The following is a 27,825-nucleotide window of genomic DNA, read 5'->3' as shown; positions in this document are numbered from 1 at the left end:
ATAGATGATAAGAGTGCCTGAGATGGGGGATGTAATATGCTGCTCCGCAGAAACTACAGAGATACTGGGTGGGGGATGTTGTGTATGTTTGTGTGTATTTTGCAGAAACTATGCAGGAAAAGAAGTCAGTGATTGGAGGAGAGGAGACATAGAAGACTTCTGGGATTGGTGGAGACGGGGGGATCCCGGCCCCCGGCAGAAGAGAGATCGGCGTGAAATAAAAATAAATGCTGTGAATATGTGCTGTGGGGGTTGTTGTTCCTGGGAAGGACAGAGGAGTGTTGTCCAGCAACCCAGCGCTGTATTTTTGTTAATCTGATTAATAAACCTCAGTTTGATTAGAAATCGCCTTTCTCCAATTTTTGGACATGCAGGACATTTTTTAAAGTCCAACAGTGGCGAGACGTTCGAAGTTCTCAAACATTCTTTGATCCCTTCGGCGTTCCTCTTGCGATCTTTAAATCTGAGGTAATCTGATCTAAGTGACCACACAAGAGAGAGTACCTCGTTTCTTAAGACATCTACATGGGGTGATGTGTGGTTCGCAACAGACTCAGACCTGAACGCTTCCTGATTAGCCGGAAGCGGTGATGGGTCTGGTTCATTCAATTCAATTCAATTCAAGTTTATTTATGTAGCACTTTTCACAATGTGCATTGTTCCAAAGCAGCTTTACAGGGACAAAAAGGGAAAAACAGAAAAGGTAAAATACAGCACAGTGCATGGTGTTTATAGAACAAGCTAGATCATTCTAATATATAATATCTGATTAATAAATAAATGCAGTCTCCCAGTGACCAAGCCAACACTGCACTGCTGTGGCAAGGAACCCAAACTCCAATGATTGATTAATGGAGAAAAAGTTTGTGATGTAAGTTTAGCATTTAATACCAAGTGTAACTTCAGCATTAATGTGACAAATAGTCCTTCTTTGCTCTTGGTTGGGGATGTAGTGGTCTGAGCTGGGATGGTCCGATGCTCCGTATTTCTCTTGGCTGGTGGTGGAATTGCCTTAGATGGAGCTGGGATGGTCAGTCAGTCTGCAGTTGTTGCTGGCGTAATCTCTAGTTGGGGATGGGCATATGTCGATTATCTGGACCTGGTGGAATTTCTTCCTAAGGCTATAATAAGGAATAATTAGCGTAGCTGCTGTTCATTAACTATGCATTAAGTGAAAGTTTGGCTGAAAAGATGTGTATTTAATCTAGATTTAAATTGGGAGAGTGTGTCTGACCCTCGAATAGTATTAGGAGGGCTATTCCAGAGTTTAGGTGCTACGTATGAGAAAGCTCGTCCCCCTTTGGTGGATTTTGTTATTCTAGGTATTGTCAAAAGTCCTAAGTTTTGAGATCTCAGCGAGCGTGATGGGTTGTAACGTGATAAAAGCTCAGATAAGTAAGTAGGGGCTAATCCGTTCAGGGCTTTGTAAGTAATTAAAATAATTTTAAAATCAATGCGATACTTAATGGGTAGCCAGTGAAGCGATGATAAAACTGGGGTTATGTGATCGTATTTTCTTGACCTAGTAAGAACTCTGGCAGCTGCATTCTGAACTAACTGTAGTTTGTTTATCGATGATACAGGACAACCACTAAGTAGAGCATTACAATAGTCAAGCCGTGAGGTCACAAATGCATGAATAAGCTTTTCTGTGTCTGCAACACATAAACTATTTCGTAATTTGGCAACATTTCTAAGGTGGAAGAAGGCTGTTTTTGTGATATTTGAGATGTGATTTTTAAATGACAGGTTGCCGTCTAATATAACGCCTAGATCTTAAACTGTATTTGTTGGAGTAACAGTGCAGCTTTCAATTTGAAGGCTGTAATCGGAGATATTCTGTTTACTTGATTTTGGTGCTATAAGTAATATTTCTGTTTTGCTAGAGTTTAAAAGGAGGAAATTACTAGTCATCCAATGTTTTATGTCTTTGATGCACTCTGCCAGTTTGGATAGCTTAAAGGAATCATCTGGTCTTGATGAGATATATAGCTGAGTATCATCTGCATAACAATGGAAGCTAATTCCATGTTTTCTAATAATGTTGCCGAGGGGCAGCATGTATATGGAGAAAAGCAAAGGTCCTTAAACAGATCCCTGAGGTAATCCGTAATTTACTTGCGTAAGATTTGACGATTTCCCATTTAAATGGACGTATTGATATCGGTCTGTTAAGTAAGATCTGAACCCTTGCAGTGCCTGTCCCTGAATACAGATATAATTGTGTAAACGATCTAATAGTATTTTATGGTCTACAGTATGGAAAGCAGCACTAAGGTCAAGCAGGACTAAGAGTGAGATGTTACCTTTATCTGAAGCAATAAGGAGGTCATTTGTAATTCTAACGAGCGCAGTTTCAGTGCTGTGATGCGGTCTAAAGCCAGACTGAAACTTTTCGTTCATGTCATTATTTTGTAGGAAGGTACACAGTTGAGTTGACACTACTTTTTCTAGTATTTTAGACAAATACGGTAGATATGAAATTAGTCTATAGCTTACAAGTTCATTGGGGTCTAAGTTTGTTTTTTTGATGAGAGGCTTGATTACAGCCAGCTTAAAGGGCCCTGGGACATGAAAGATGTAACTGAAGAAATGTTGATAGAAAAATGTCCCACATTGTCAATCGATCATGATAAAATCACAGGTAGCGGTACGGCTGCAACCCAACATGAGTTATTCTGGGAAACCTCCGCAAATGTTGAAGCATTTTTAAAAAAATTGAGAATTCTATGTTTTCAGGCTTTCGAGAAAAGCGGAGCAATGAACAGACTTCTGAAAATCATCAGCAGCCATACTCTAGCCAAATGAGGAAGTCAGAAATAATATGCTTCCATTGCGGCAAGAAGAGCCATTACCAACGAGAGTGCAGGCAATTGCGGAAGTTTGTGTCACATCAGCCTATTTCTGGTGACACACACACACACAACAGCGCGCACCACAGAGCAGAAATGAGAACACGAGTGCTTCATACCAAACCAAGTGGCACTCAAACCAAGCATAGGGAATTTCCGAAACTGACATTGCCTGTGCTGTCAAGAGGTTAAAGCCGGTGGTCTTAATCCATTTTTTCACAAATTCACAATTATGTGTGCTCCACTAAATCTTTTAGGTCGTGATATGATGCATAAATTAGGCATGCATATTAAGTTTACTGATCACAAGGTTGTTTTTTCTTTTCTGTCTAGTTTACAGGCATCCGTCGATCCTTTGCCAACAGGTGGACAGCCAAGCGATTCACAAGCGCCTGCCCCGGTGGCAGCGTGTCTACACGGGTAGACTCCATGATTAACCCTTTGTTATGGTCTCAGTTCAGGGATGACACTGGTTTCATTGACATGGAACCTTACAGGGCTAAACTTAAAACAAACAAGCCTGTCTACATTAAACAATACCCTTTGTCTAAAGATAAGGAAATAGGTATTACGCCATTGATTGAAAATTTTGTCAAACAAGGTGTCCTGGAACAAACACATTCACCATATAACACACCAATTAATCCTGTTATGAAAGCAGATGGGAAAACTTGGAGATTAACTCAAGATTTGAGAGCAGTCAATCAGTTAATCATACCAGTCGCACCAATTGTGTCTGATGTTTTGACTGTTATGAATTCAGTGCCACATTCGCACAAGTATTTTACAGTAATTGATTTGTGTGCAGCCTTTTTCTCTGTGCCTGTACACCCAGATACTCAGCCTTTGTTAGCTTTTACATTTAACAGCAGTATTCATGGAAACGCCTTGCACAGGGCTATGTAGAGCAATGGCGATGAAAGAGTTAAAACTTGTGTAGATGTTATTTACAAGTATTTATATTTAGGCATTTGGCAGACGCGACTTACGTTGCTTTATCCTATACATTTTACATAGGTATTTGCAATCCTCTGGGATCGAACCCACAACCTTGCGTTGTTAACACAATGCTCTTACCACTGAGCTACAGCAAAGCTACATGTTGGATTATGCATAGCCCTAATGGTATAAATTTAACTGTAATGTGTCATCGCTGTGGTATCTAAATATTTTTGCTACTGATCGACTTTCAGATTCATCTGACAACATTTTTACCTTTTTTAGCAAAACATGATATATAAAAGGATTTAATCACCAGATCTATGTCTAGCCATTGTGGCGAGTATACCGGTTCACAATCAGCGTCGCCATGGAAACCACCAAATCACCTGATGACACAGACTCACGGAGACTCACAAGAAACGTGTCCAACAGAAAGAGACATCCAAATCTATGGATGCTTTCCTCCGACCTAAAAACCACTTTCTAGCTGACAAAGTGACTGCTGCAGAGGTGACGAGTGTGTATCACACTGTCCAACACGCTACATCATATCGAGCAGGATATTGTGGCACAAAGCTAGCCCCAACAATTTATCTAGACTCCGACATTGCTAAGAGGATGGCCTGTGGTCGGACGAAGGGAGAAGCCATTGTCACGGATGTGCTTGCCCCTGCCTCCATCGAAGATTGCTTGAAAGTCCACAGAAGACCACTGAATGAGAAACAAGAGGCAACAACCAAAGGTAAAGTTAAAGTTATGTTCATGGATTTAACATTTTTGTGTGTTAGCTATTTGTCTAACGTAAGCTAGCTAATGTTAGCTAATCATTTTCTTCTACTGGTATGTTAAAAGTAAACTTTTCCTTCAGTTCACTGAAATTGCATCAGTAGCTAACGTTAGCTAACATAATGCTGCTCATCCGTGCCTTCACGAAACCAGGCTCTGTATCCTTACATGATTGTGAGCAACATTTCACTATTCGTTATCTCCCAAACTAAAAAAACAAAAGCAAATATAATTTTTGAAAAGGTATAAATATTTATATAGATAATATTTATAGAAAATCAATAATGATCAAAACAGAAAACCAGTATCTTGTATTTCATTTATAATAATCTGTTTTTAGAGAATCTCTGTTAAGTTCATCCGATCTGTGTGTGTCTTCACAGCCCACACGCCATTCTTCTCAGTGGCTTCAGATGCCTCCAATCATGGAACCACCAAGCTCTTCCCACTGTCAGTGCGTTACTGGATGCCAGACTTGGGAGTACAGACGAAGGTCCTTGATTTCTATGATGAAAGTGATGAAACATCTGCCGCGATCCACAACCAGATAGTCACCAAGCTGGAGGAAAACGGACTGTGACTAGACATGATATCTGCGTATTCCACTGACAATGCTAGTCTGAACTACGGGAGATACAACTCTGTCTTCCAGAAACTGAAAGAGAACAACAATTGCATTTTGAAGGCAAACTGTGTGGCCCATATCGTTCACAACAGTGCAAAACACGCAGGAGATTGGCTAAATATCAACATCGAAAATGTCGTCAACAAGACCTTTAGCCACTTCTCCTCATCTGCCAAACGCACTGAGGAATTTATGTCAATTCACACCTTTGTGGAGATAGAGTACCAGTCCCTGCTTAGACATGTGCCCACAAGATGGCTGAGCTTGTGGCCTGCAGTGAAGAGGCTTCGACAGCTGGGCTCCTATCAAGACCTACTTTCTCTCATTGGGAGAGGACCAGTGTCCAAAGTCATTATGGCGGCTGTTCAAGGATGACCAGGATGGTGAGGGCAACCCCCTCGATCTACTGGTAATTCATTTTAATTGCACTCAACTTTTTTTTCATCTAAATATTATTACATTAAAACGGGGATTAGAAAAGTGATGATAATGCAAATAGTGCCAGCACACAGGATCATTTACTCTCCTTACTTCTTTTAGGTTTACCTGTCCTTCCTCAACAATGCGCTGAAGATTTTCCACGACACTGTGCTGGTGCTGGAGCGAGAAGATGGAACTGTCTGTGAGCTCTACGATATGATGTTCACCCTAAAAACCAAGCAACGACAGAGTGATGGTTTCTTTGGGGCTCAGACGGGTGTACTCCTCCAGCAGTTTCCAGACAGACAGGCAGCTGTGCTCCGAGAGGACATGTGCAACTTCTACCAGTCCTCTCTCACCTACCTGGAGCAGCGCTATGACTTCTCAGACTCCAACTACCAGAAGAAAGTGGCTAGCCTGGCACTAAAGAAGAGCCCATTCAACTTCTCAAATCTCTGTGAAGCTGTAGAGGTCCTTCAGCTAAGCAAGAAGTTGGACATGGATGCGCTATATGATGAGTATTGTGTCATTCTGCCACACCAACAGGCCAGCGTGCAGTCTGGAGCTCCAGTCGTGGAGAAGTGGGCCACCTTACTCAAGCACACACACACACCAAACATGACAGCATTAGCTTCTTTCCTCTTGAGTAAACCAATCACCAATGCTTCAGTGGAGAGGGTCTTTTCACTGATGACAGGATGCTGGACGGACACAAGGAACAGATGTTCGGTAAACCTCATCAAGTCAGAAATCCAGGTGAAGAGCAACTTCACATTCAGTTGCAAGGACTTCTACACTTATGTAGTGAAAGAGAAGGTTCTCCTCAATGCTGTACGCTCCAACAAGAAATACAAGTTCAAGAAGAAACCTGAAGGTAAGAAACCTAGTTATGTAAGACCCCATTTGTCTAAGATGAAGTTTGATTGATTTTGAACATTGGTGGACCGTCTACAGGGGTGCAAATGTGTCACTCTAGGAAACAGTAGCCTTTTAGGTCAAAATATGTCACTGTTTTGCATAGGATTGTATCTTGTCACCTTTTTGTATTGTTGTCACCTTGTGATGGTGATGGGCTTGCACTCCTCTGTCTATACTGGAAAACCATTTGGAAGCTTATCATAAAAATAAATGTTGCTTTAATTCTGACTCTTATCTTTCTTCCTTATTTGATTCAGATGCTGGTGAAAAGGTTTGAGTCCTAAAGGTGTCCCGAGAACCCTGAACAGTTTTTTTTCCCCTGTGCCAACATTCAAGTTCACCATCCTTCATCCCCTTCTCGATCCGTGAACCTCTGGAGTTGTGAGTTAAGACTTTTTTTTAACTGTTCCTGTGGTGTTGAGCAACTAAAATTGCTGTCAATCCTATAATTTTATATTATAATTTATTTAAAGTGAATAAATTGTAATGAAAAATAAATAAAATGAAATAGCTAAAGTAAATCGTAAGTGGAAGTGCATTTGTCAATTCATTGAATGTTCAAAATATTATGAATCTTTATTTAAAAAAATACACATTGGTTGGCCTATTCATGAGCATACATCAGCAATTACACATGTTTAGGGGAATAGGGCATTATTAATATACCATGTACGGTGGTATGTGCTAGAAATGGGTAAACCACTATCAGTGAGTCTGTCCGGGGGCACCGCCGCGCCATGCAGTCTCCCACATTGTCCCTCAGAAAGACACCCCTTGTCCCCCCTTGGGCTTATTAGCAGGTCGTAACCCTATATAAGCCTGAAGTAGGAAGGAGAAGGGAGGCTACACTCCACATGAACCAATGACTAACCCATTGTTTTCTTGTCACAACAGAGAGCGAGGGATGATCGGCAGGAACCTTCGCCAGCACACGGCAGGATTACTCGCCATCCCATGAACAAGAGGAGGAAGAGGATTCACCCCCACACAGCGGACGGAGCTAATTCCCCATCACACTACTCACTGTCTCCTGTTACCCTGTGCACATCCTCTATTGCGACCCTCAATACCGCTCTAATCTGTTCCAATCATCCTGAAATCGCTGAGTAACCTGTTGCCCATTGTCCCGAAAGATTTCCGCCCTAAACGGCTCCTGGTTAGCCGGTAGCACTGAGGAGTCAGAGCCAGAAACATCCGCTGTGTTATCCGCTCTCACTGTTGACCAGCCTGGGTAAACTCAGCCGCTTCCCAAGCTTCAACTAAATTATCATCCCAAACATCGATGTCTTTTACAATAACCTCTGAAATAAAATTATAAAAAGAATATGTATGAGACAAGAAATAAACAAAAGTTCATATGTTTACACGGTTTTTAATCTTTGGACTCACCAGACCGTATGGCTTAATCACTCCCTGGATGTGCAGTCTGCGAAGACCGCACATTGTCTTGGATTGCAGCCTCCACGTGTACTTTATCCACTGTTACATATGCAGGCCTAACTGGTAGGTTAGACACACTAGGAGACCCCGAATCTGTGGTTATATCTACCGCATTCGGAATGCTTGCAACCAAATTCGATAAAGACACTACAAAAGCACAAACATAAAAAAAGGCATCTACTTTGCAAGTTGATTAGCCAAACATGTAAACAATCAGCAATCGTAATACTTACTGAGTGCATTATCACCATCCACAAACTGCTAATTTTCATTGTTTTGTATGTCTTCCGAAACTAAAAGCATATGTAAAAACACCAATTTGGACAAAAGTACTACAACACACACACACACACACACACAGGCAATCCGGAGATGGTGGTCTAGTGGGTTAAACCACTGAACTGGTAAATCAAAGGGTGTCTGGTTCGATCCCAGCAGCCACCACCAGTGTGTCCTTGAGCAAGACACTTTACTCCACGTTGCTCCAGGGGGATTGTCCCTGTAATAAGTGCACTGTAAGTCGCTTTGGATAAAAGCGTCTGCCAAATGACTAAATGTAAAATGTAAATGTAAATGCAATCAACCGGTAAGAAAGCTTGCCATTTTAGAAAAAGTGAAAGTTATTTTTTAAGAAGCACAACTTGGTGTAAAAAATAGGTGATTCCAATCAACATACAGGTGCATCTCAAAAAATTTGAATGTCCTGGAAAAGTTCATTTATTTCAGGAATTCAACTCAATGAAAAGGGGTGTCACATGAGCCCTTTTGGGCTGTTGGAAGACAAGGCGTGTTGCTGCGTTCTGAACCAACTGGAGTGGTTTGATCATTTGCAGGAAGACCAGCAAGGAGAGCATTGCAGTTGTCCAACCTTGAGATTACCAGGGCTTGGACAAGGAGTTGTGCTGCATGGTCAGTTAGATAAGGTCTCAACAAAAAAGTAATACTTATAAAAGTTATAATATGGTGACATGCCAATCAGCTAATCACTAGGCTACACAATCATGGGGAAGGCTGCTGATCTGACTGTTGTCCAGAAGACAATCATGGACACGCTTCACATGGATGGTAAGCCACAAACATTCATTGCCACAAAAATTGGTTGTTCACAGAGTACTGTATCCAAGCATGTTAACAGAGAGTGGAGTGGACGGAAAAAGTTTGAAAGAAAAAGATCAACAAACAACCGAGAGAACTTCAGCCTTGAGAGGCTTGTCAACCAAAATCGATTCAAGAATTTGGGTGAAGTTCACAAAGAATGGACTGAGGCTGGGGTCAAGGCATCAAGAGCCAACACACATGGGCGTATCAAAAAATGTGGCTACTGTTTTCATATTCCTCTTGTTAAGGCACTCCTGAACCACAGACAATGTCAGAGGGGTCTTACCTGGGCTAAGGAGAAAAGACATGGACTGTTGCCCAGTGGTTTAAAATCCTCTTTTCAGATGAGATCAAGTTTTGTATTTCATTTGGAAACCAAGGTTCTAGAGTCTGGAGGAAGGGTGGGGAAGCTCAAAGCCCAAGTTGCTTGAAGTCCAGTGTTAAGTTTCCACTGTCTGTGATAATTTGGGATGCAATGTCATCTGCTGGTGTTGGTCCACTGTGTTTTTTGAAAACCAAAGTCACTGAACCCGTTTACCAAGAAATGTTACAGCCCTTCATGATTCTTTCTACTGAACAACTTTCTAAAGATGCTGATTTCATTTTCCAGTGGATTTGGCACCTGCCCACACAATATTTTTTTTTTAAACTTGCTAAACATTTGTTTTTTAACCTAAGTTAAGAACTAAACTATGTGATAGCACTATCCTTCTTACATTTACATTTACATTTAGTCATTTAGCAGATGCTTTTATCCAAAGCAACTTAGAAAGAGTTAGGGAGCAACAAGCGATATGTCATACAGGAGCCATAATACATTAGATGCCAATACAAAGTTAATAGTTTCAACAAAAGCTAGACCAATACCTGTGAGAGAAAGGGTTAGTTTTTTTTTTCTCTATTTGTCTGTCAGGTATTCACTGAAGAAATGGGTTTTAAGGGATCTTGATGGGGTGTAGGAGTGCAGGAGGGTGTGAAAGTAAGGCGCTGCAGATCCAGTGATAGTCCTGTAGGCAAGCATTAGTGACTTGAATCTGATACGGGCTGAAACCGGTAGCCAGTTAAGAGAGATGAAAAGGGGAGTCACGTGAGCCCTTTTGGGCTGTTGGAAAACGAGGCGTGCTGCTGCGTTATGAACCAGATGAAGTGGTTTGATTGCCTTTGCAGGAAGACCAGCAAGGAGAGCATTGCAGTAGTCCAACCTTGAGATTACCAGGGCCTGGACAAGGAGTTGTACCGTATGGACAGTGAGATAGGGTCACACCTTTCAAATGTTGAATAAGGCGTATCGGCATGACCGTGTTGTCTTTGCATAGGGTGTGCCGGAAACACAAGTAGTTCAGTCTTGGCAGGATTCAGCTGGAGGTGATGCCCTTTCATCCAAGCTGAGTTGTCCTCAAGGCAAGCTGTAATGCGAGCTCCTACAGTGGCATCGTCTGTGTGAAACCAGATGTAGATCTGGGTGTCGTCAGCATAACAGTGATATGAGAAGCCATGTGCCTGTATGATGGGTCTCAAGGATGTCGTGTAGATGGAAAAAAGCAGCGGTCCAAGCACTGATCGCTGAGGGACCCCAGTGATCAAGTGGTGAGCAGTGGACAGCGAGCTCCTCCATGACACCCTGAAGGATCTGTTGGAGAGGTAGGATTTGAACCAGGGGAGAGGGGAGCCTGAGATTCCTAGTGATGACAGGGTTGCTAGCAGTATCTGGTGATTGACAGTGTCAAACGCTGCAGATATGTATAGCAGAATCAGGACCGAGGATTTAGAATCCGTCATGGCTAGCCGCAGTGCTTCTGTGACCGATAGCAGTGCAGTCTCAGTGGAGTGGTTCCTTTCAAAGCCAGACTGCTTGTCATCTAGTAGTTTGTTCTTGTGGATCTTGAGATATCATCTGAAACTATTTAATTATTAAATACATTTTTGTAGAATGAAACAAAGTGAGGATGAATATATTAACTAGGTTTCTTTTTTCTTCTTGGTTTTTAAAAGTTTTAACATTTAATTTTTTTTAAAAACTAATCCATGTGTTTAATGCATCTAATAAAGAATATAAGCAGACAAATAACAGCCTTTGGCTAACTGTCTCTACCTAACTAAACCGTTAACATAATGCTGCCTACACCCGGATGAAGACACACACATAGATGGAACCGATCCGGAGAAGGTACGTGAGAAAGATTTTTTACATTTTTGGTATGCTGCTTCAAAACGGTTTGCAAGGTGCAAACTTTAAAAAGCTGCATGTGATTGTGTCAGAGGTAAAAATCAAACTTCCTGTCCCAGTTAAGCTCTTTAATGTCATAAGACCACTTGGAGCATCTGTAGTGTGTGATGAGATGATGTTGCTTTACTCATGTTGTACAACAATTGCTTATATATTTTTCACACTTCAGTTCAACCAATAAAAGCCTCAACTAAACTGCAAGTTTGTCTCTGTAATTGCAAGTTACTTTGTCTGTTATGTGTCTTCAGGGGCTGTTCATAAACCTCCCCTCAGGCAACATTGTTTGAAAATATAGCCTACGGTTGTCAACCCAGATCATTAGGCCACACCAGTATATTATCTACCAACCACATCTAGAGCCAAATGTAGTAAACAAAAAGCTGTTATGAATGGTTGGAATTACATTCAGCATAAAGTCTATAATCTTTTCCCTCAATAACTGTAGGCTACTTTGTATACTATAATTTTATAAATACACATTTCTCAGTTAGAATCATTGTAATTGACAATAATTTATACTAAATATTTAATTTATCTGACTTAAGTTTTACATGGCCTGCAAAGTAATTTTATACCCTTACAGAAATATTATACAATTCCACACATGTTAAGTTAAAAAGACTATCCTTTTTAAACAAAACAGAATGCTAGATTATATTCATATTTGCATGTTTTGTAAGTTTTTTTAAATACATTTTGTTGACGGCAAAAAAATAGTTCTAGAAGAAACAAATTGAGAGGAAAGGAAAATACTGTGTGTACAGTAAGCAAACAAATAAACCATTAAAGCAGAAGAAAAGTCCCATTTTAAGAGATTTAAAAGTTTTAAATTGATTTAAAAATCAGCTACAATATGAGTTTTAAGCCGTTGAATTTGAACATAAAACGTTTTTGTTTTCTAAAAAGGTTCCAAAATGTACACAATGTAAAGAAAAGAAATATTATGATTAAGTTAATTTATTCAGTTCCGTCTTATCACATCAGATATCAGATTAGTAATGGGTAAATGTACGTTTTTTTTTAAAGTAAGGCTGAGTTAAAGACTCAGAGTTAAAGGGATAGTTCACCCAAAAATAAAAATTCTTTCATTTACTCAAGGATGCTTATAACCAAACAGTTCTTGGACCCCATTGAGTACTATCGTAGGAAAAACTTTATATATTTTTTGTTCTGTTGAACACAGAAGATATTGTGAAGAATGTAGGACAGCAAACAGTTCTGTGGCTCTTTTGACTAATTGTCATTTTTCCTACTATGGTAGTCAATAGAGTCCAAGAACTGGTTTCAAGCATTTGTCTAAATATCTTACTCTGTGTTCAACCAAAGAAAGAATTGAATTGTTTGGAACAACTGTAGAGAGTGAATAACTTTTATTTTTTGGTTGAAATAACCTTTTAAATACCGGCCTGCCCACAGAAACCTTTCACAGAGCAGACGATGAACAGCAAACCTACATGAATAACCAGAAGAAAGTTAGAGAGGCCGAAAAATTTATTCAGACTCGACTTGTTGTTTGTCTGTCAGGACCTTCTACATGCTTTCATTTCCTCTACTGTCCTCTTTTAGAATCAAGTGCTCATCAGAGAGGTTAGAAAGGAAAAGGGCATTTCATGTTTGCGGTAGCTATAAAGAATATTGTAAATAAAATAAACACAAGAGAAGTAAACAACAAAAACTAAGTATCATTGTTATACACAATGTTTTCTTACAGTGCATTTAAAGGGACAGTTCCCCCCAAAAGTGAAAATTCTGTCATCATTAAATCCACCTTGAGTCCCAAACCTGTAAAAATATTTTGTGTCCGGTTGAACACAGAGGAAGATATTTGGAGGAATGTCAGTAACCAAACAGATCTCATCCCCCATTTACTGCCATAGTAGGGTATATGGATACTATGGGAGTCAATGGGGGATGAGATCGGTTCGGCTACTGACACTATACCCTTTAAGTGAGTTCTATCCACAAATAGGTTTTATGTTTATTCTCTGAGAATTTCTGTTTGAATTCTGTTGTTTCAGAAAGGTCAGCATCACAATGTACTGCAGCGCTTCGTCAATAGTCCCAAGGTCACTTGTACTGTCAGATGAAATATATCAGGAAAGGAACAGAAACATCTTGTGCAACTTAAGCCAAATGCAAAGTATGTCTTCACACAGCCACATTTATTTACAGAACCACAGGAAGTACAAGGAGCTACCACTTCCTGTCTTTTGCAAGAAGACCTCCTAATCTCATTTTTTGTCATGACCGGTGGCTTTTAAATTACCATCAGCAATAGGAAATCATTGTTAAGAGAGGGTTTTAAATTATCATTTAAAGTGCTTGTAAGGTTAGAAAGAAATATATACGTCAAATCCCTTTCAAAACAACATAAGTGGTGAAATAAGTGACCTAATGGCACTGTTTTTTGAAGCTGTCACACAATGTCTGTTCCTGTCCCAAACCCTCCTCCCAGTTTACAAGTAGAGCGGTCATTTGCACGGTTTGTTTAATATTAATATTAATTAACTACAAAATAAATTGTTATATTATAACCAATCACAGACCAGAAGTTACCTTTGGGCCAGGTGTGTACATTCTATGATCTTGCCTTCCAACAGGCATTCATGAGGTCACACGAAAACTGTGTATTGTATGTTTTCTTTATCTATATTTTATGTAATTTACATTCATTCACAGATGTTTTAAGTAATGAAATCTCATGGGAGACAGTAAAAGGTTTTAACTGGAATAAAAAGGGATTTGGGGCTCTCAAGACTCAACCTAAGGTATATTTTATAAACAGCTTGGAAGTATTGACAGCCTGTCTCACAATTCAGGTGTAGATGCTCCAATCCTCCCTTTCTTTTGAAAGACAGAAGAAAGAAAGTGCTGTTATGCCCAGATGTTCATCCTGACTAAACAAGTCAACGTCTTCTAATATAACTGATATTCAGTACTACATAAAAACAAATATTTAATCACTCTAATAAGATGCATTATTTATTATAGAGTGTCTTTTTGAGTACAAATATATGCCACACTGGGTTATATTCCTAAAGGCAAAAATCCAAGCAAACCTGTATGATCTGATAGTTCCATCTCTGTCATTGTGTAACAGCAGAAAAGCCAAGAAGCATATAAAAACATTAACAGACTATTAACTTTACTGAGGTTTGTGTTTATCAGAGTTTATCATTGGCCTTTGGTACCAGGTTTTTGTTGTGATGTTTGGAATAAAGTAACATTTGATGTTACTTTCCCACGAGAGGGAAGTCACTTTATCTTAATAAATTTAACCAACATGTCATCATAAAATGTCCATTTTCACCTCCTTTTCCGTATACATGTGTATTGTAAAGGTTGATCTGAAATAATAAAGTAATTGTCTTTTGTTAATACTGAGCGACAGTATTGTCAGTCACATATTGTGTTTGCATTGTTTACTACTGCATATGGCAGGCATGTTTTTGCATCAGAGGTTTCCACCGTTTGTGTTCCACTCATACAGGAAATAATGAACACCACATTTCACACTGAGCTACTCGTGATGTTCCATACCTCCCCTTTAACAAACTTACTTTACTGAAAATGCAGGTGCAGAAATGTTATTTATTATTGCGATTATTCCTTCACTTTTTCTTCATTGTCAGCATGGGTTTGATAGTATTTTTCAGGATCATGGTGTGATGTGTGCTGAATCTCTTTTTCTAGATGGTAGCATCTAAATCTTTGATCTTTTACACTTAAAAGAAGATGTTGTAGGATAAGAATATTGGTGCATCGGCTTTTTACACACAGGAAAGAATGGTCTTATGGGGATGCTGGTTCATGTCTAACCTTCACTGTGATCCTGTCATCCTACACTTTGCTCTGTAATCAAATATATCAAAAACAAATGTACGTGTAATAAAAAAGCCCAAATGCATTTTTAAAGCAGAAGAGAAACATGTTGGTACAAAACTTGACTAGTGTAAGATCATCAGGACCGTGAAATGGTATACAGACCTGCTGTTGGGAACAGAGAATTAACCTTTGCTTCTAGTAGAATCAAATTGAGAGGAAATGAAAATATTGTGTGTACAGTTATCAAACAAATTAACAATAAAAACCTCCCATTTTAAGAGATTTAAAAGATAATTCCTCTACAAGATGAGTTTTAAGCTTTTTACTTTGTATTAAAAATGTTCCAAAATGTACACAACGTAAAGAAAAAAAAAACATCACAATGTAAATAAGCTGTCACATAATAAGAATATGTCAATAACTCGGTCACAAGGTTACAAGTTGTTCATTGATTTAATTTAATAATTTTACATGAATGATTACACCAGTTTTTCAGAAAATGATTCACAAAAAGCATTCAACAAACATAAAAATCTATTTAATCCCATTTTGTTGTAAAATGTGGCTTTATTACCAGGCCTTTTTCATGAGAACTGTTTTGCTTTTGTTCGATCAAAGGCACAGAAAATTGTGGGAAGAAAAGAAAGTGTTTATCTGATCCAGTTCTCAAACTGACTTGTCTAAAGGTATATGATTAAAACAATTTTTGGAAATTCCCTTTATAGGAATGAGTCACAAGCAGAGTTCTCAGGTGAAGCCTGTCTGGCAGTAGAGAGTTTAATTCTTTCCCCGCTAGCCTTTTTAATAAAAGTTAAATTTTCATGAAATTTTGATGACTCACAGTACATTTTCTGTAATTAATTTATGGACAAACAAAGAACATAGTCTCAGCTTTCAAACAAAAGAAACTGTATACATTTCTTTGTTCTGCTGAACGTGAAGATATTTAGAAGAATGTCAGTTACCAAACAGATTTCATCCTCTATTTGCTGCCATAGTAGGGAAAATATAATCCCACCATCATATCTGGTAAATTGTAATCCCCCTAACCCCCCACCCACCTCTTTATACAAGAAACATGTTGTGCTCTTGTGGGCTTCTCAGTCTGCACTTTGTAGACATAAAAAATACGACCTAGACACCGATTACATAGTATATACCCATAAGAGTGCTGGACAGAGTACCAGTACATTTCTGATTCATTAAATGTTCTACTTAAAATCTGAAAAGTATTTTTAACCCTTATAGCATATCACTGATAAAACTGAAATATGATAATTTCAAAGCTTTATTCAATGCTTAATCATAAGAATCTTGAGGATTTGAAGCAATAAAGAAAAATAGCTACTATAGCTGCTATGAAATCATTGTAAAAGTGATAAAATGGTTAAGAAAATGGTGTAATTTACTGGTGGTTTAAATTTTGTCCACAATCTACACAATATTCTCGATGATGATGACTTTTTATATTTTCAATTTCGTTTGTAATCCTAAAGACCAATGACAGAATGGCAGCTGCCACAGAGATGTCCAGTCCAAAGGTTTTAGTTTTAGATTTCTTTAAACTGGCATGTTTCTGAGAACTCCCTTTTAAAGTATCTCAGTAAATTTTTCACCTGAAGGGGCAAAATGGCGTCGCTGAGCTCTCCGAAGTTCTAACTTTAACTCAGGAAATTTTCTTACAGACTGACGCTGTCTTAACGTGCATTTCAAGCACAAAGTATTTGACTTCTGTGAAATATATATCATGTATATTATGAAGGCTCTGAGGATACACAAGAGGATTCTCTTTTTACTCAGGTCTGTCAAACTTTTTTTGAGAGTCTTTCATCTGATGGACGGTCCTGCTCTGACAGGTGGCGTGTCATAAGCCGAGGTCAGTCAGGCTGAGGGGTGGATGTTGTGATGAGGAGGAGACGGAGTAGTCAGATCACTTCTTTGTGTTTCCATGTACTGTGAAAGGGAAAAGGAACCATTTACCTACGTTAGAATTTTTTTACAATAAAACATTTACACAGATCAAAATTCAAACAAAAGATACCTGAACTGTGGTTGTTGTATCTTTTCTTGCTGATTTTCCCCCTATAAAGAAATTGGGCAGGATCATCAATTCGGAGCAAGTGTACAGTTTTCTTTTCAAATAAACCAAAATGTTTAGTTAAGTTAAAACTTCTGAATCACTCACCTTGGCATCTGATGATAGATAATGAAACCGTGATTACTGTGACCACCAGCCCTACTAAGAGAGACACTTTTGGCCAAAACCACTGCAGAACCTCCATTTTATTTATCTCATTACCTAAAATTAAATGGTTAAAATTACCATATCTATATTGACTGAATAACCCTTCTTCAACATGCACAAAGATTGTCCAAAATAGCATTAACAATTATATTACTTTTTTTTACAACAATTTATCAAAAAAAGTAGCTACTTACTTGTGCTGCTTTGATTCCCAGAAACTGAATTATCCTTATTTGCTAAAAAAACATCTCCAAGTAATGCAAAAACAAATCTGAATATTACAATTTTGAATATTACATTTAGCAAAATGTCTACTTTTGAAATATATTTTTTTTACTTACCGGTCACCGTGACATTTATGTGATGACTTACAGAGTTCTGGCTTTTACATCTGTATAAACCTGCATCATCCATAGATATGTTCAGAAACGTCAGGAATAACATCCCTTCCTGCTGTGCGAAATTCCTCCACATAGTTTTTATGTGGTTTGATTGATCGACGGCTTTACAATCATTTCCATAGATTTTGCAAAATGAGATCTTTGGGTTCCCCTGACATTTGTGTATAATTACAGTACAGTTTATCTTTAACTCGGTCATAACAGGAGCTCTTATATGTGTGTTTCGTGGCACTTTGATAGATGTGAGGCATAAGTGCTCAGACCCTAAGAAAAAAGTTAAAAAATCTTAAAAAAGAACATAGTTCTCTAAATATTGCTCAGTATAGTGGTTAAATGCATTATACTCCTGGTGTTATAAAGCTGAACAAATGCTTCAACATGTCAGGTTCAATAAATATGTTGTTTGGCAAACACTGTATGTTAAGCACATAATGATACTTAGGAATCACATTTAACAGCAGTCGCACTGACTACTTAATAAAGTTAATAGCCTACTCACCATTTGTGTTTCCACTTACATGAAGAGATAGCAGTATTACACAAGCAACAAACTCACAGATAATCTGTAACACACAGCTGCCCATGATTAAACGTCTGTAATTAAGTGGTATTAACTGTTGTCCTGTCAGAGAGCTGTACGCATCGTGTATTGTCTGTGGGAAAGAGCAAAAGTGAAGTTTTGCTACAGGTTTCTCTATGACATCACACACATTCTCTTTACTTGTACTTCCATACTTGTATATTCACCTTACATCATGTGTCTCTTCTGCATCAGTAGTGTTTCTCTGCATTTCTTTCTGGCTGTATTTCACAGTTGCTCTTTATGGTTAGTCCTCTTGTCATTGAATATGTCTAATCAGTTCTGATGACTTCGTAACGGTTTTATGTTGAACCGTCTTGCAAAAGCTAAGGAGAAAAATTATGAACAGTAAGGGTGTATTTCAGCTGAAGAAACCCTCTTGTGGATAACACCTCACTATCATTATACTGAAGTGTACATCTCTCCATTCTGTCGTGTAGTTGGAAATATTTGAGAGGGGTCCATTTGGAGTTTATCTGTATACATATATATATGTCCCCTCCACCTTATAAATGGCATCACTGAGCTCTCCGAAGATAGATCTTTAGCTCGGGAAATTTTAACTCCGCATCCCTACACTACTTGCAGACTGACGCGGTTTTAACGTGCATTTCAAGCACAAAGTATTTGGCTTCCGTGAAATTTCGCAAAAAGGATGAATAAACATGATGGATTTATATATTTTTAACGATCAATATTAATCTCTCGCCAATGTTAACTGATGTTGCATGAATTTCTTTAAAATACATTTTTTAATAATCCGTTTTTTATATGATCCACCGAAGTACTGAAAACGCTGATTTAACACACCCCTGTACCGTAGGTGACGATAAAGCTACAGATAAACATGTTGCTTGCCACCCACCATTAAAAGAAAAGGAGAAGAAGAAGAACGTTTGTTGATGATTATTTACGGTTACTAGCAGTTGATGTGTTTTGTAAATATAGTTTGTGTTTTTTCCTCAAAACAATTAAAATTTCATTCTGGAAATTATTCAACATTTTACTGTGGATATTTCATATGTTATTTTGCTTTAAATATACAATTCCTAAATTATTTCTGTTTACATTTTTTCATTTTTATAAAAAAAAATATTTGATGTTTGAATTATTGTGCACTGCTAACTATTATAATGTTTACGTTCTATATACAAATCTGGAAGCAATGTCTGGATTTAGTAGCATTAAAGGCACTTAATAACATTTCAACAAAAAGCTTTAGTAGCATTAAAACATTACAAGTATTTATTGATATTACAACAGCGCCATTTCATAATGACTTCCGGGTTGAGGTGAGAACTAGGTGACGTATATCCTAGCGTGGCCCTTTCCATAACACCAAAAAGGAGGACACTTTGCTGAAAAAGGCAGATTGTTTAGTTTGATGTAATCTGAATGTAAATGTACAGAGTAACTCCAACAACATCAGCTTCAATGAAGTATGTGCTTTTGTCACAGATTCTGCAAATTACACTTAAAAAGCTTTTTTCACAATTTTCTGTTGACTCTTTCCAATGCCAAACACATGACTTGTCTGGCACACAGTGGCGGAAGCATGGGCAACATTGGTGGCAAAATTTGCAGAGAGGGGCAAAGTAAAGTGTGCAATTCTTTTTCAATTTCAATTGCTGCTGGCACCACCAGATTTCTGAACAAAACGCTAGAGATGAGTTAGAGAATGATGCAGTTTTATTAATGATAAACAGAGATGAGTGTAGGTCAGTAAGCAACACAACACAAAAGTTTTATGTAAACACACTTTTGGTATGAACAAATCCTAAAGGGTTTTAAGTGTCAGACACTATTATCCTTAAGGCCCTGTCACAAAATATAAAATAATTGTTGGTATCGTTGTTTTTGACCCATCATGTAATCTTGTTTTCTGATTATCAAACTTCTATGACACCAAAATTCAGTGGCATAACTTTATTTTGAAAAGTGGTGGGGACAGAGATGACAAAAATGTTTTTTTCTGTAATAACTCGTTGGGAATATTTATCATATAGTGGGCAGTCCATTGGCTATATACTCCACTTTTTGACTCCAGCTATCACAGTTTGTGGTTCCCAAACTGTCATTTTGGGAAGGTCACTTGTTGCGGTGCACTACACTTAAAATCAGTTTATTCCCATGACTTAAAATGTCACTTGTTCATTGGTTAACGTGTTATTGTGCTTGGACACTGGATGCATAAGCAATCACCACGAGTCTGGATGATGCACTTTTACACTGGTAGCATTCCTGAGTTTGCAGCTCTCTGTCTTCCACAAATATAACTTATGAGTGTGAGCAACGGGAGATGGCATCCTGTGTTTTCCACGCATTTTAAATATTAATGGCCATGAAACAATACACACCTTCGACAAACATTTCTCAATTTCTTCCAAAAAGTGCTGGGGAATGGGGATAGGCAAATTACGCCTATGCCAAAATTAGATACCATCTAATACCACAGCAAAAACTATTCAAATGTTATTAAAGACAAGTAAACAGTCAGTTAAGAACTATCTCTCTTGTTTTGGTTGCTCACATTTTCAGGGGTCGCCACAGCTGTTTTACACCGCATGCAGTCAGTTAATAAGAACAAATGAACAAAACAATAAAAATGACAAGCTGTAGCACATAATATAAATAAACAGAAGACATAAAACATTGCTTTAGGTTTTTAGGGTTAATGGTTTTCAGATACAGATATAATCAAATGCCAAATAATATTTTCTAATGATAGAATGCATATTCTTCACTGTGTTCAAATGTCTCGACTCTCAAACAGGTATCCAGAATCCCAGACACGGGAAACCTCGCAAAATATCTCGTGACTTCACAAGAAACATGGCGGATGACAGGCTGGAAGCGATTGCGGTCATAGTGTTAGGAATCATTTTGACCGAAAACTCACAGAAAAAAAATGATGAGACAAATTGAAGAACCAGGTTCCCTGGCAGGAGACTACATTTAGAACACATATTTATTGAAAGAGCCTATTTGTTGTTTTACATAGTTTCTTCTGCTTTTATTGAAATGTAGATGTTACACATTTTGTTGCATACATTGTTAAAACCCCATTGCTCTCAGGGGTTAGGTTGCTTATTTGTTAGGCTGTTTTACACCCACATGTGTGGGATGGGGGATGTATTGTCTTCAGGCTTTGGCCTGCTCAAATCTACAGGAAAAATATGTATTTTATACAAATTTGAGATTTTCATGAAAAATAAATACGTTGCCCTCGTCTCACGATACCAATGCTCCAAGTTATAATTAAACATCTAAAATGATCTTCATTTGTTTTAGTTTCATTAGAGATGCGCCTTTCCTAATACAAACTTGGTGTGAGACAGGGCTAACAGTATGTATGACCACAGAACAACTTCTACACGGCCCTCAGTCAAACCAGAGTCAGGGATGAGATGACCATCAGATTTTTAAATATACACTTCAACTACTAAATTCACAAACTGGCATTTGTTTATTTGGCCTTCTTTATTTAGAATCAGCTCCTCTAGTGTATTTTGTTCACATTTCTTCTGTAATCGAGGCAGACACTTCAGTTTCTGGGGAAGGTTGTGAAATGTCCTGCAATAACAGAGACACAAGTGACGTGAAATATAATCCTCACATTCACACGTCTGTCATATTAAATAGAAGCCTACAGTACATTTATCTCTTTAACTCTGTCAGAGCGCACAGATCATTACTCTTCATGTGCCTCATCCTCATTAATAAAGGTCAACTAAATGATAACTCATATAAGGCAGGATATTTTCATCCACTGTGGGGGCACATACACATTATACAGACACATCATATGTTACATTACTGTAATATTTACCTTACAATACTACAGTAACTGTGTGTTTTATAAAGTGGTTTAACTTGTGCATTAACTCAATCAGCAGTGTTTCTGAAACACTTCTCTGTTGTGTAGACAGCAGAAACAGTATTACTCAGTGGCTGAAATACATTTTTGGGTTACTGATATTTGCAATAATTATTTTCCTGAAAAACATACAGAACTCCCTCTATCCATGTTGAACACGGTTGGTTTTGTGCAAAGAGCTTAAAGGATGCAGGTTTGAGCCGAAACACCTGCTACCAAACCCTGAACACTACCGGCCCATCCACCCCTACGTCCCCAGACACAGCTCTCTGACCTCAGTGAGAAAGGACATCAGCTGTACAAGCTCTTCACATCGCCAACCAACCCTCCCGACTACACCCACCTATGGCTTCATGCTCACCTGTTAACTGCAGTCACTAAACTCACATTCACCTGCCTTTAATCAAGCCACTGATAGAAAGAAACCAAAAACCATCCCCATAACAAGACAGACCCTCACAACCCCGACCATAGAGCAATGCTGAAGCTGTGGCTCCACCCACCGCCCTTAACACCAGCCAATGAACTGACACAGATTAAAGAGATGCTTCATAAACCAACCCGGTCTCATCAATTGTGTATAAATAACACGCTGTTGCATTATCGTGTAATAAGTGCGCCGAAGTTGATTTTGCGTGCATATGATACGCCAACGTTTGTGTGCACCTGGGTGGAGAGCAGCCATTTTTAAACATAACTGAAGAGGAAACAATAATAATTAAAATAATAGGTTTAAGGTTTGGGTTAGGGTAGATGTTATAATATGCACACATGCTTACATCAGGTGTAGGGTGTGGGGACAGGTTAATGAGACGAATTGCTGTTTAATATGCACACACAATAAATTAGCATATATTAATTTCTCTCAGTCTTTCCAAATAGGTTTATCTCTAAGAGTTTATCTTTAAGTTTATCTCAGTTCTTATAAATTGTTGGAATATTCAGGGTCTTCATTCTTCGACATTTTGTTCTAAAAGCACAGACCCAGAATTTCTGTACAATATTACTAATGCTGACATCATTTTTCTCACTGTAACATGGTGTGGAAATAATGTTCTTACCTATTGTCCCTCAGGCTACAATGAAATAATTGTGCCCTCAGTTAAGTGAAGTACAGTCCATCGCGGACGAGATTCAGGAGGAATTTTAGTGTGTGTGACGAGTCACCCGGTGCACAATCAGCGTCGCCATGGAGACGGAGGAAATTAACAAGGCGCACCTTACGATCATTGAAGGACACACTCACAGCGGCTACAAAAGCAGGAAGAAGTCAGAGGAGGATGAGCCAGATCGCCCCAACCAGAGGAGAAACTAACCTGTCTCATTTGTGTTTACAGGCTCAGAGGAATAAGACGAATAAGAGGAATAAGAGGAATCCGCGAGCACGCACGCACGGACGGACGGACGGACTTCAGAAGCTGCAGACCAGATCCCGGCCAGCCAATGAACACATAGACTCTCAAAGCGCTTACCCTGGCGTAAGATCCTCTGCGACTCTACGATGCTCCAAAACTTCCTGCTTTTCCTCTGTCTCCCCACCGGGAGAATAATAAAAGTCCCCTTTGGGGCCATTGATTATCAATTTTGCATATTTGTCGTTCCCCTTCCTGTCACATGTGGTTCAAAGAGAATCTGAGGACACATTTCTGTTATAACAGTTGGAAAATATCCTTGTTGGTTAAAACTAAACAATCAAATTAGCCTTTTTAGCCACTGACATGTATCTCAGTTCACTCTACATTCCTACTGCGGAGTCCCCTAACCATGATGAAGAATATCTAAACAACATCCTCACAGAAATCTGCCATTTTCAGGCTCAGGGACATGTGCTGATGTGTGGAGATATTAATGCAAGAACTGAATCTGAACCTGATAACACTGATCCAGATGTCAAAAAACATGTCTTTGGCCAAAACCCCTTGAATCTCACTAAAAAAAATCCCACCAAGAAACAACCTTGACCAAACCATAAACAAAACGGGTAAAGAATGACAGCTGTGTGGAGCCTCAGGTCTGTACATACTGAATGTCAGGATCAGAGGAGACTCATAAGGGAGGTCCACTTGTTGTTCAGGTCATGGAGCTAGTGTTGTTGACTATGCCATCTCTGACATCGACCCCATCCGACCCAAACAACAAACTCTTCTATCTGACCATAACCAAACTAACACACATATTATGCACTGACTGATCACACACCAAACACACCGCAGACCTGGAAAATGTTTCACATCCAGCAGACATACAGATGGGCTTCAGACAGCACCACATTTATTCAAGTCCTTGAATCTGAAGAGCTGAAAAAACTCATCAATACATTTATTGATAAAACATTTGAAACAACTAAAGATGACATCCAATTGGCTACAAATTAAATCAATCACGTATTTCAAAAAGCAGCATGTAAAACTGCCTTGTAAAACAAGGAAACAATAATTTTAAGAAAACGCCAAAAGATGAAAAGTGACTTGAATCAGAATGCAAAACATTTAGAAAACAACTCAGAAAATTATCGAACCTGTAACATAAAGAGCCTTACAACACAAAACTAAGAACTGAAATCTGCTTGAAATTAAAAGAATATATAGAAACGATAAGAATGAAAAAGCAACACTAATAGCTTTGATGAAATAGATTATTCCACATATCCCAGAACTGATTCTGGTTTATTGACGTTTCTGAGCACAACAAAACACAAGATTTACCAATCTAAGATGGAGACACCTGGACAGAATATTTTGAAAATGTATATAAAGAAATTCCACCAAAAGAAATTAATGGAAATTATAATCATATCAACAAATATATGAAAACACAATAAAAAATAATCAAAACCCACTGGACTTACAGGGAATTGACCAATAAACTTAAAAGCCTAAAAATTCTTGTGTTCAGGAATATTCTAGGCGAAATGCTGAAACACAGCACACCTGAGCTGCAGACGGCTGTGCTCTGATTATTTAACCTCATCCTTCATTCAGGCCACTTTATTGACATCTGGAGCCAAGAATTTATAACACCCTGTTACGATCTAATTCTTAGATCACAACAAAGTAAGGGAGACGCCACACAACCACTGCACAAATAATGAGATTTATTTAACTTGAGTAAGAAATATGAAATGCAAGTGATCAGTGCAATGTATGTCAGCATGTAAATGTCAGTAGCAAGTTCAAATGACATCAGTTCAACCAAACATAAACAACTAAAGGTCCAAATCAAAACATAATAGGAAAAATGGATCACATGATGATGACTCAGACGAGGCTGTGCGTCTCCCGTAACCTACACATCCTGTCAGCTCTCCGGTAGCCTCAACAAGCAGCAACACCAGCGAGTAACACTCTCTCCCGTCTCTGTTTAACCCGGTGTCTTTTAAAGTGCCATGATTACATTCAGGTGTAAAGCCACACCCTCCAGCAATCAGCCTGTTACTCGTGAACAACACACAACCACTCACTGAGCCATCACACACCCATACATACGAGTGGAAATAATTGAGATGCTAATCATTTTAGAGGCATTTGTGCAAGTAGTATTTTGGGGAAATAAGTATTCAGTATTCTAAAATACACGATTATCTACATTCTTAGTGAACACAATGTCCTGAGCCCATGCCAGATAATCATAGAACCACTGACCACATCTATACCCTACAAGCACTCAGTGATAGACACGTTAAATATACCAAAAATGTCCCATGCTTTGTCGATTAAAAAAAGCATGTGATATTATTTGGCACGATGGATTATATTTTAAACTGTTACAAAATGGTGTAGGTGGTTAACTCTATGATATTATAAAATCAATCTATTCAAATAACAAATCTGCAATACGAATTGGCAAAAAACATACAGACTTTTTTACCCAGAAGAGAGGAGTGCATCAGGGTTGTAGCCCGAGTCCAGCACTTTTCACATCTACATAAATGGATTGAAAGAGCAATTGGAACAGTCTACCGAATCACTTACTCTAGATCTGCTTGAGTATTACTGCCAGAACTGGGCCCTGGCAGTAAACCTCAAAAAGACCAACATTTACATTTAGTAGAAGCTTCTTTCCAAAGCGACTTACAAAGATGAAAGCTAGACCACTACCTGTTGAGAGAAAGAGAGAGGGTTAGTGTTTTTTTATTTGTCTGACAAGTATTGACAGAAGAGATGGGTTCTAAATGTTGTGAGAGATGTGATTGACCAGACCAAATTAGGAAGAATTTTCTACTAGGAAGGAGTTGAGAAGGAGAATGATAGGGAAAGTGATTTGAAGCCTTTGTGTGCAGGCAATACAAGATGCCACTGGTTTGTCTTTCAGAAACAGCCCAGATGTCAGGAACACAAATATCAGTTTAGTCTCGGCATTACACCCTACAACACACAATGCAATTCACTAACCTTGGCTTGATCATCACCGCTTCAGAAGGTCTCGGCATGGCAGTAAACGCTCAAAGATAAAGCTTTGCAAACTATTCATGCTATTAAGAAAAAATACAGAATATTGATTTACCCATTAAAATATGATGTAAATTCTTTGACAGTATAATATACCCCATAGCACTGTATGGAAGTGAGGTCTGGGGTCCACTGAGTGATCAGAGCTACACTAGATGGGAGAAACATCCCACAGAAACTCTTAAAATCCTTTTGCTAAATTCTGTATGTAAAGTACAACGGTAAACCCCCAAATTCCCTACAACATAAAGCTTTTCAAACACAAAAAGCGGGGTCGACGTCTCCCTCTCTCGGTTCCCGTTCGTCAACCGAACCATGCCAGAGGGTCGTCCAGCCTATCCTCGCCTCCGCCGGGCTCGACATCAGTTCCCCGCCGAGGCGTATTTGAAGATTCAGAGCTCTGAGTTGTCTTTTGACACGTGGCTGTTTCTGCACAGCTTTTATTCAGGAACTTTTCTGCAGTATCGGAATGGTTGTGGGTGGGCTTGTGATGTTTAGGCCATCACAAGCATGTAGGTACACCAGGGGTGTATCATGAGGCAACCTTAGCCAATTTAGCGCTCCTGATCATTAGATCCATAGATTTGCTATGATACCGTTTCGGTGGGCCATGTAGATGAAACGTTGCTTCTCGTGTCTATCGAGCTTGTATACGCGGTCGTACACACTGTCGGGCCAAGCCGCCTCCGCCATGGTGCACCCGGGAATGGGGCAATTTAATCCTGGCGTTATTTTCCGTCCTTTGATCAGACAGCAGATCAAGTGGAACTTCCTGTCGTTTTTCTTGTTGTGTCGTTCGGAAAGGTATACAGCAACGTCTTTCGTCTGTTCGGGATAGAGCTCACAGCGGTACAAAGTAATTTTGTCAAAGAGAACACCGTGTATGGGCAGTCCTTACGTAGGGAGAGGCTTAAACACAACTTTATTAAAACATTGTCCTTTTCACATTGTTCTTAAGTAACCATATTACCAACAAAATTAAAAGCACGTCCCAGTATTAGGTGCATTAAACATATATATATATATATATATATATATATAAACAATCCTTATTCTTTAATATTTAAAACCACCATTTCAATTTTATATATTTCACACAAAACGCTTCCCACGCACCAAATTTCTCAAAAAAATTCATAAG

The 27,825-nt window shown here is 38.7% G+C and overlaps 2 protein-coding genes across 2 annotated transcripts; one reads left to right on the top strand and one right to left on the bottom strand.

Moving 5' to 3' along the window:
* Positions 1–4,097: 4,097 nt before the first annotated feature.
* Positions 4,098–7,811, top strand: LOC130407101 (uncharacterized). Its single transcript, XM_056729760.1, has 5 exons — positions 4,098–4,536; positions 4,964–5,614; positions 5,746–6,499; positions 6,801–6,924; positions 7,438–7,811. Exons 3-4 carry the CDS (start codon positions 5,842–5,844, stop codon positions 6,818–6,820), a joined length of 678 nt encoding a protein of 225 aa, XP_056585738.1. The 5' UTR covers positions 4,098–4,536; positions 4,964–5,614; positions 5,746–5,841; the 3' UTR covers positions 6,821–6,924; positions 7,438–7,811.
* Positions 7,812–16,905: 9,094 nt separating this feature from the next.
* On the bottom strand, positions 16,906–27,377 carry LOC130406924 (uncharacterized). Its single transcript, XM_056729510.1, has 6 exons — positions 27,281–27,377; positions 17,720–18,043; positions 17,573–17,626; positions 17,319–17,432; positions 17,175–17,215; positions 16,906–17,086 (listed from the first exon to the last, which is right to left on the bottom strand). Exons 1-6 carry the CDS (start codon positions 27,375–27,377, stop codon positions 17,015–17,017), a joined length of 702 nt encoding a protein of 233 aa, XP_056585488.1. The 3' UTR covers positions 16,906–17,014.
* Between the last annotated feature and the right edge of the window lie 448 nt (positions 27,378–27,825).

The sequence above is a fragment of the Triplophysa dalaica genome, chromosome 18, assembly GCF_015846415.1.
Source record: "Triplophysa dalaica isolate WHDGS20190420 chromosome 18, ASM1584641v1, whole genome shotgun sequence".
In the NCBI taxonomy this organism is placed as follows: domain Eukaryota; kingdom Metazoa; phylum Chordata; class Actinopteri; order Cypriniformes; family Nemacheilidae; genus Triplophysa; species Triplophysa dalaica.
Note: the sequence above shows the minus strand (reverse complement) of the source record. Positions and strands in the feature narration are given on the sequence as shown.